This window comes from Barbus barbus (assembly GCF_936440315.1).
Source record: "Barbus barbus genome assembly, chromosome: 31".
NCBI classification, from domain to species: domain Eukaryota; kingdom Metazoa; phylum Chordata; class Actinopteri; order Cypriniformes; family Cyprinidae; genus Barbus; species Barbus barbus.
The window spans coordinates 7,961,546-7,971,406 of NC_136759.1; the positions used below are offsets into that span (position 1 = coordinate 7,961,546).

Below are 9,861 nucleotides of genomic sequence, written 5' to 3' on the forward strand. Positions count from 1 at the left end.
CACACTGAGGGTTAGCAAAGATGTATAAAGCACACTGAATGAACATAGCCTCTCGAAAAATGAGGAAAACGGCATTCAAAAACACCTGAAAATGCATTAAATGAAAATAAATTCTGAAACTTGGAAAAGTGATTGTCATAAACAGCAAAACATCAAATGCTCAGCAGCGGGTATTTTCAAAACCCTGCATTGAGAATCAACGCTTCATCTCTCCAACAACACAAAACCTGTATTTCGTCGTCGTCGTGACGTATTGACAAGTATGGAGACCCATACTCGAAATTGGTGCTCTGCGTTTAACCCATCCAAGTGCACACACACAACAGTGAGTAGTGAACAAATGCACACACACACACACACCGTGAACACACACCCGGAGCAGTGGGCAGCCATTTATGCTGCGGCGCCCGGGGAACATTTATTCCAATTTCGGTTGGAATAAATGTTTCTTCTGGTGAAAAGGCCAGAGCGCACTAATGCACACAAGACTAACATAAAGAAAACCTCATGCATGCATTTGTCACTTGGGCACAAAGCACTTTTTGTGAACCACTATTTCAAAATCAGCATGGGACTACTGTAAAAATAAAAATAAAATCCATTTTAAATTAAGAAAAATAACTGGCATTTTAGAGTCTAAAGATTGATGGCAAATAGTGTGATTATGTCAGTAAGTGAACTAAAGTTCACCAGTGATCAGTAAAATTTGAAAAGTATAGAGCAAAACGGCCTTATTTTATCATGTCAGCTATAGAGATTATAATAAGAGTGTTTATTAAGACACGGTTTTTTTACATTTGCATAGAAAAACATTAAGTGCTGATTAGGATGAAAAAGAAACATATTTTAGTAATTACAATTAGGTTAATCAAACCACAGTGTTGCAACCCTTACAAATATTGTCAGTCTTTTACCACTTGATTTAACACACCAAACAGTAAAACCTCTCTCTCAAATAAAAAAAACTATTTAAAGAAAAAAATAAAAAAATTTATATATATATATATATATATATATATATATAAATAAATAAAAATGGAGTTACTCTGTCAATCAAAAATGAAGCTTAGAAATGATAAAACATGAGCATTATTCACGGACGCGCTCATAAACTGACACTTCTTATGTGTTGTTTGAAGAACTCCTCTGAAATGTCTGCATTTTTTTGCCACACTCGCTTTTTATCATTCTCCAGCCCGTCTCTCTCCCCTTCTTCCCCTGAGAGACTGACGTTACTGCTGAGGTGGCCCAGGTGTTCGACCGAATCACACTTTTCGAGATCAGAGATGATGGTCTGGAGGCTGACGATGGAAAGAGAGTCTGAACCAGATCGTGTCACCTCTGCTCTTCCCATGTCCACCCACCTGGAGTTCTTATGTGTCTCCACCCACTCTCTCGCATTAGCCATGCCCGCTTTTCCATCCATGCAATCGTTCGGTCTCGGGTAGCCTCTGCAGGCTCCGCCTTCAGTACCTGTGCTGCTGACTGTCTCCGCTCCAACAGGAGGACTCCGCCCACCGCACATTTTGATTGGTCCATCCTTTGGTTGGTCCTGCTCTCTCTGGGCATGAATCTCCTCGCTGATTTGCTCCAGGTGGCGCAGGGTGCTGGAGTAGTTTAACTTGGCTTTGGAAATACGCTCCTCTAACAGTAAAATTTTTGACTTGTGCTCCTGCAAAAACATGTTTTGACCATGTTGAGCTCAGACATTTTAACTGTAAATGAGAATCTTAAAAAGGAACAGTTTATCAAAAAATTTAAATTTGGCTATAATTCACTCATCTTCATATTGAGCTGTAGTAGAAGGCAATATTTTCAGTGAACACTTAAAAATTTGTTTAAAAAATAAATGTCTGTTCCTCTAAAAAAAATCTGTTTTAGGGACTATAGCCCTAAAGTTATATAGATTACTTCTATGGTACTTAAAAAATAATAATAATAAATATATATATTATATACTAGGGTACAAGCTAATGTTTTAACATTAAGACTTTTTAAGACCTCCACAAATCAAATTAATACCATATCCATTAAAAAAAAATTCATGAGAGAAGTCACAATTTATATTGAATTAATTGCCACATACAGCTTATTATGTATCCAAAATTATCCAGAAAAAAAAGAAAGACTTTTTGCATAATGCGTGACTTTTCTATATATATATATTAGCAAACCCGAAACATTTATGCTTTTCTAGCTTCCATCTAGACGTCTAACTGCTAAGAGTCTCTCACAACATATTATAATATAAATACCATAAAGTAAACAATTCATCAACAGTAGATAGGCAATCGCACGCATGGTATTCATAAATTATGAACTGCTCTGAAACCGCATGCTTATAGAGTGCACTATGGCACCGTGTTTTTATTTTGAAAGTGAAGCTCTCACATTTATTTAATGCAATCATAGCCCTTTAAAAGTAATAATCACATTAGGCAATAACACAAATTCAGTTTTTCTGTCCCAAATTTAGGACCTCTTAAATGGATAATTAAGATTTTCTTGTAATTAAGACATTTTATAGCATTACATTTGATTAAACTGAATTTAAGACTTCTTAAGGACCTGCAGGGACCTGACTTTTGGAGCTTCACACATTCATGTTCATTCTATGTAATAAAAATTCATTATAATTCTGCCAAAAATAAAGTAATATGGTTTTGGAATGAAACGACGGTAAGTAAATGATGACAGGATTTTCATTTCTGGTTAAATCATTCCTTTAATTTTAGTAAGTGGCAATATTTTTCATACTTGGTGTATGAAAAATGCAAGTGAAATCTATGCAAGTGTAATAACTCAACATACCTCTAGAATGTCATTGAACTGAGCCTTGAGCTCAAAGTAAGACTTGGACTTGACGATGGATCTCTTGAGTGATTTCTGCAGCTCCTGCACGTGGGCTTCGGCCTCCTGACACAGCTGGGTGACACGCATGTGCTCCCGTTCGCTCTTCATGCGCTCCTCCTCTGCCTCATTCACCTGCGCAGTTTCAAGTCACTTATGACATGCTTAAAGCAATGTTGTGTGTGTGTATATGCAAAATATATTCAGTGTGGATACATAAACTGAAAAATAATTTTGAACTGTAAATCCTATGGCTCATATGGGGGGGGGGGGGGGGGCATTAGTTAATACATAAAAGCCATACAGGCTTTTGTTTGTGCAGTATATACATACACTAAATTGCCAAAAGTATTGGGTTACCCCCTTCTAATGAACATGTTTGACTACTTTAGTAATTTCTATAAGTACAAATCTTAATGTTTAAGCATATAATGATATTCTAGGGAATTGTGTGCTTCTAATTTTAATGCAACAGTTTGGACAGGACCCTTTTCTATTCGAACATGACAGTGCCTCTGTGTATAAGGCACGGTTCAAAAAGACATGATTGATTGAGTCAGTGTGGAACAACTTGACTGGTCTGCATTTTTATATTTTTTTAATAAAATCTGTTGCATGATTTGATCATGTAACAAAGGTCCAAGAAAACAAAGTTCAAAGTCAGAGACATTTAACTGCTTGATACAACTTGATAAGATATGCAGGAGAGACGATCGGCATACCTTTGAGGTAGCATGATTCAACATCTCTTGCCAAGTTGGATCCAGCGTCTTGACTGCAGTGAAGCCCTGTTCAGCCACGTGGACCATCTCTCGGGCAGCCGAGTGCATGGACACAGCTCTCTCAAAGCTGAGTGCAGCTTTCTGAGTCTCCTGCTGGGCCTATAATGGGTGAAACCAATCATAATGCATTTAAGAGACTTTAGGATTTCTTTAGATGAAATTTGTGATAGTAGCCTTTGAGAAACAGGCAAAAATACAATATGATGTTTTGGCATAAAACAGCCATTTTCCACAACTAACTAATGATTAGAATTGTGCATATTATTTATAACCGTTTTTCTCAATGCTAAAGTAAGGATAGGTGCTCTTCCACCTCTTTTGCTTTTCTTCGTGCCTCATAGTACGGCCTGGCCTTCTCAATGCAGGACCCCAGTTCTGAACTTTTCGCCTTGAGTTTAAGCACAGATTCACTCATTATCCTCCTATGGCTGGACCGAACCTCCTGACAACACAAACAGAACGTTTTTACACAAATTGCACATACCATTCACAACAAATTAATAATAAAATAGAGTGTGTGCATCAAGCAAGATAGTGTATATCTTGTTTGGCACCTAAGAGAGAGAATCAAATAGGCCTTATCTTATCTGCATTATATGGGGTGGTGGTAAGGTTATTATACTTAACTAAAACTAATTTAGTTTATCTTGATGTGCTAAAACTAAAGTCAAAATAAAAACTAATAAAAATTATATAGACATATTGAAAAAATAACTAAATACATTACAACAAATAATGCATTAAAATTACTTCAAACTTGGAATGCAAAATATAAAAACAAAAACTAATTCAACATATTTAAAAAAAACTATTATAATCTCTTATGATACTGAAATAACACTGGATGTGGTTGCCTAATGTTCAGTTATTGAGTTAGGCTAGTTTGCAGGTTTGATCCAAAGTACAGTCTACCTAAAAACTGAGATTAGGCCTGTACACTGCATTAAAAGTGTCCATTAAATGACAATAAGCCATAATAATTAGTATATACACAACAGTCCCAAATGTCCTTGAGGTTAGGGGAAATTTTTTTTAAAAGCATTCTGAACTTTCACATACTTGCAGTTCCAGTTCCATCTTGTTGATCTCCTCACTGGCCTCATTCAGACGCTCCAATTCCTCCTAGATACAGAAACAGATACAGCAGGTCATACTTGCCTAATGTAAAATGATCTTGACGGCTAACTTAAGGTTGTGCAAATAAGGTTGACCCAGAAACTGAAGAGTAACTGAGATTATAATAAATTCCATGAAAAAGTATTTGGTGAAACTTCATCATAACCTACATTATTATTAGTTATTATTATAATATTATATAATTTTAATGACCAAAGTGCATAGGTTCAGAATTTAGGCTTAAAATAAGATGGAAAAATCTAAAATATCTTCTAAGAATTTAAAATATAATTTATTATTCTGATGACATAATGAAAAAGTAATAGATAAAATACGTAAAGAATAGTAAAGAATGAATATATATTTGTAGCAATAGCCAAAAAAAAACATTGTGTGGGTCAAAATGATCCATTTTTCTTTTATGCCAAAAATCATTAGGATATTAAGTAAGGATCATGTTCCATGAAGATATTTTGTAAATTTCCGACCATAAATATATCAAAACTTAATTTTTGATTAGTAATATGCATTGCTAAGAACTTCATTTGAACAACTTTAAAGGTGTTTTTCTCAATATTTTGATTTTTTTGCACCCTCAGATTCAAGATTTTCAAATAGTTGTATCTCAGCCAAATATTGTCCGATCCTAACAAACCATACATCAATGGAAAGCTAATAATTTCCAAACATTGACACTTATGACTGGTTTTGTGGCCCATGGTCACACAAATACTTAGAAAAGGCAGTGTTGATGTTCATGAACTACAAAACTTTTAAGCATTCTAAAATATTTGTTAAACATATATTAATAAGGTTTTTACCAGATATTTAATAGTCTTCTACTGGGCGGGGGCTTGTTTTGTTTTTTAATATCAAAAGCGTTTGAAAACATGAATAATTCACTTCAGCGGTGTTGTGTGAGATCTTACTAAAACGTGTTGACTGAGTTTCAGTTTACCTGGATTCTTGGGTCTAATTCCTCCTCAGTCAGTTTTTCATGTAGTGAGTTTTCATCTTGACTTTTAGGTCTCTCCGAGTCTTTACCCTCCATCTCTGTCTCCTCGGATTCCCCATCAGCTTCTCTGCTATCATCTGTCACCTCCTCCGGCTGATTTCCTCCTCTTTCCTCCGCTGAAGGTGCTCCTGAACCCGCAGGACTTTCACGCAAAACCGCCGGATCCATTTACAGGCCTCTTCGTATTAATGTTGACGATTAACAAGGCGAAAACTGTCAGATCAGAAGCGAAACAGAGAAGTAACCTCACTTGTCTATATTTTAAATGTCTTTCTCTTCATTACTTTCTCAGGTAGTTTGTTAGCTTGCTCGCTACTGCAAATGACTAACTGTTATCAGCAAATAAATAAACCGGTTTGATGAGTTTAAAACTGCCATGAAACTGAATAATATGAAGATTACATGACAAATAATCGCCAAACATCCATTAATTTGCTTCAAATTTACCCCATGGCTAACATCGCACTCCCTCCGCCTTTCAATAACATGAAATGTGATACACGAGTGAGGTAAATAGAAAACGCGAAACCAAACCCTTTAGGACTTTCTGAGCTACTGTAGTTGACGTTGTGTAACGTAATAGTGTGGGAGCCTTTGGTGACGCACGCAATGACTCGTTTGTGTGGCTAAAAATAATAATAATACTAATAATTATGCTTGAAGTTAAGTACTTCTGTATAATTGTAAAAAAAAAAAAATAATAATTTCATACACAAAAGCAAAACGAGTAACCTATTTCTAAATTATGTTTTAGGTTGAATTTATCTGCTTATTGACTCTCTTAATTATATTGCTAACAAAACATCTAGATATAAAATTTTATTTGCAAAATGTGAAAGTGAAACTAAAAACTGCTGCCTTATTTTTTCATTTCTCTTTCCTAAACCCTCTGTATTAGTGTTTTCATTATTTGGATGTCTTTTTATATGTAACTTAATGTTGTGTGTTTAGCACTGAAATGATATTATTACTGTTATTGCTATTATTATTATTGGTGTAAATACTTTTGTTTTTCCTCATTTGAAAGCCTGATTATTGTAAATAATTCTAATAATAACGATTGTTCATTTATTATAAATTGCATGTGTTTTAATACATCTAGATCAGTGGTCTCCAACTCAATTCCTGGAGGGCCACAGCTCTGCACAGTTTAGCTCCAAATCACACCTGCTTGGAAGTTTCTAGTGATCCTGAAGACCTTGATTAGCTGGATCTGGTGTGTTTGTAGGGTTGGAGCTAAACTGTGCAGAGCTGTGGCCCTCCAGGGGCCCGTTTCAATAAGGAGGTTCAACCAACTCTGAGTTTAAACTTGAACTCAGAGTTGACTTACTCTGAGACAGGAAACTCTGAGTTTTCGGTTACAAAACAGCTGAACGGAGTTAGTTTACTCAACTCTGAGTAGGTTGACTCTGAGTTAAGCGCATGCACCATGACTATGAAAAGTCATGATCAGCGGAGCGCCGAAATTACGATTCACCATGGCAACAGCTCCCGCCAAAAAGACATCAGCGTGCGTACTTCCGTCAATGCATAACTTTAATTCTTAATAACTGCCAATAACTTAATAACTTTTATAATATCAGAGGTGAAAACCATAAATTATTGAACTAAAATGCATTTTAATGGTATCTCATGATCACAAAAAAAAAAAAAAAGAAAGAAAAAGACAGAAAAAAGAAACAAGAACGTGGCAGCAGCTAAAAATGAAGTATAAAAACACAATTCAATCAAGGTAAAGCTTTAAACATGAAAGGTTCATGGGTGTGGGCTACATGACTTTTGACATTAAATATCATTCAGTGTCTATTTCAATGCACTGCATCTTTTTTCACATAATTAAATATTCTCTAATCCAACCTGTTACATTTCTTAATTACAGTAATAAAATTAACTACTGACTTGTCGACAGCAAGAAGGCAGAGGCTCCCAAAAAGGGGGGAGAACCTGCACCTGCACCACTGACAGATGAAGAGGAGATGGTCAAGTATTGGAAGATTTCTAAAATCCAAAAGTAACTTATAAAAATAACTTTTTCTTTTGTATTAGGAAATAAAGATGACCAAAAAATTGTGACTAATTTGTTTATTTAACAGCTGTGGTGGTGGTTATGGCTTATACTACCCTTCCATCTGGCATCCTTCCATTCCATGGCATAAAGTAATCGGTTTCATTTTCAGAAGGTGCGATGGTGGGGATATGCTTGTCATCAGTGCATCCAAGCTTCCACACTGGAAGTCCTGAAGGAAATTCGGATTATTGGGTTACTTCCAGACGTCACAGAATGATGTTATCAAGTGAACATCATTTATCAGATCAGCCTCATTTAAACCAATTTTTATACCACTGTCTTACAGTCCTGTGAAACCCCTCTTTGACGGATTTGTGCCCAGGAAAAAATTCTCAGAATGAGTGTGAGAGGGATGCACACTTTCCTTAGAATCTGCATACAGTGGACTTATAATGTGCTCTGCATCTCCGATGTTTTAAAGTGCATTTTTCTTATTTTGCTAATTATCTTCCAATAGGGTAAGAAATTAAAAGTATTCTTGTTTCCGTTTGCATTAAGATTATTTTTCTTACCCTATGGCGGACAATTTTACTTGTTTTATGTAAAAGGCACTTAAAAGGAAAATCCCACAGGAAAAAAGACTAAATATAGACAATTATATAAGATGCATATTAAGAATTTTTTTATATTTGTACTTGAAATAAGACAAAAATACTTGGTAAGAAAATCTATTTTGCAGCGTGAATGAATGAATAAGGTATTTAAACTTCGCTAACACTATAAAAAGGGGGAGGAGACCGAAAGAAACTCTGGGTTTACCGAAGAAAACCTGCTCCCGAGCAGGTTAGGTTCACAGAGTAAGTTACTACGGTAACTGACTCAGAATATAAGTTACCTCTCTTTCAGAAACGGGCTTGACTTACCCTGCTTTCTCGGGTTTGACAAACCTCCCATTTTGAAACCGAAAACCCAGAGTTTCCCTGATTTCAGGGTTAACATACTCAGAGTTTTCACTTAACCTCCTTTCTGAAACGGGCCCCAGGAGATAACGATTGTTTTGATAGTGTATTATTTTTATTAGCTTTATTTAAATAAGCAAGAAATGAGTCATCAAATTTAACAAAACATTTATTTTCCTCTTCAAAATATCCCAGTATAGAAGTAAAACACAAAACATAATCAAGTGTCTGTCAAATTATTTTTCCTAACATATTCCAAGCACTATGCCTTGAACCATACACAATTTAATAATGACAGTACACAAAGGTGAATCAAAACAATTCTACATTTATAGGCACTTAGAGCAGTATTCACAGTATTAAAAAAAATAAGTGTTGTTTTTTTTAACATATTTACTCTCATTTTTAGTTACTGAACAAGTATACTTTGTTTGAAAAACATGTATAGCTGGTCAGCATAAGATTTAGGTTTTATCTATCAGTTTAATGATGCATCTAACGTGACAAACTTCTCACATAAATCCTAGTTAACTTAATACCAACAAATAATGAAACCGAAGGCAAAAATCTGAATAAATGGTATTATCTTTGGCATCATCCTGAAACCCCAACTAAAGGTTTTTCCATCATAAAGCAGCACAATGGAATTAAGACAATCACTCTCTGGGAAGGGAATGATGGTAACAGATAATATGCAATATAATTTTGATATACTTTGCACCTTTACAGAAACTCCTGTGATGTGGGCACAGCCCACCTCAACTCCAGCTCGGATCATACTGACTCCAACCAGGCGGTGGAGCTAAATAGACCCTCTTTCCACGTAAAAGGAAACTAACTGCACCTCTATACCCTGCTCGTGGGACTCCTGACTTCAGGTCATCCATCACACCAAGACTGCGTGCCAATGTTTTAAAACTGTCAGGACTGGAATACTGCACCCGAAACGGACCAGACCCAGACAGTTTCCCACTTTGCAAGTCCTCCACGGTGACAACCGGAGCACCGTAAACCTCCTTCACAAAGCTCTCATCATATTTCTTCTTTTCTAAATAAGAAAGGTCAATTTTCGTATAAGGCACAAATTCGGAATTCAGCTTAATGAAGCGGAGGTACTTGTCGTAAAATTGC

The 9,861-nt window shown here is 35.7% G+C and overlaps 2 protein-coding genes across 4 annotated transcripts in view; both read right to left on the reverse strand.

Moving 5' to 3' along the window:
- Positions 1–1,023: 1,023 nt before the first annotated feature.
- LOC306851690 (SH3 domain-binding protein 5-like) lies at positions 1,024–6,258 on the reverse strand. The gene is made up of 6 exons (XM_079388124.1): positions 5,707–6,258; positions 4,692–4,754; positions 3,946–4,074; positions 3,573–3,731; positions 2,812–2,985; positions 1,024–1,672 (listed from the first exon to the last, which is right to left on the reverse strand). Exons 1-6 carry the CDS (start codon positions 5,929–5,931, stop codon positions 1,106–1,108), a joined length of 1,317 nt encoding a protein of 438 aa, XP_079244250.1. The 5' UTR covers positions 5,932–6,258; the 3' UTR covers positions 1,024–1,105.
- Positions 6,259–8,882: 2,624 nt separating this feature from the next.
- The window catches only part of LOC306851361 (alpha-1,3-mannosyl-glycoprotein 2-beta-N-acetylglucosaminyltransferase-like), a 9,055-nt gene continuing 8,076 nt past the window's right edge, over positions 8,883–9,861 (reverse strand). For 2 of the 3 annotated variants that reach the window (XM_079387537.1, XM_079387538.1), the window contains exon 3: positions 8,883–9,861. This exon is cut by the window's right edge and continues 326 nt beyond it. In XM_079387537.1, coding sequence (XP_079243663.1) covers positions 9,489–9,861 — 373 coding nt within the window. In that variant the 3' untranslated portion in view covers positions 8,883–9,488. The other variant, XM_079387539.1, reaches the window with a different exon arrangement.

What these genes read in the sequence shown, in the direction of transcription:
- LOC306851690 (XM_079388124.1), bottom strand. Translation starts at nt 5,931, where the DNA reads ATGGATCCGGCGGTTTTGCGTGAAAGTCCTGCGGGTTCAGGAGCACCT. An exon ending in AATTAGACCCAAGAATCCAG is followed by an intron (nt 4,755 to 5,706) that starts GTAAACTGAAAC and finishes TTCTGTATCTAG; the next exon opens with GAGGAATTGGAGCGTCTGAA. An exon ending in AGTTCAATGACATTCTAGAG is followed by an intron (nt 1,673 to 2,811) that starts GTATGTTGAGTT and finishes ATGTTTTTGCAG; the next exon opens with GAGCACAAGTCAAAAATTTT.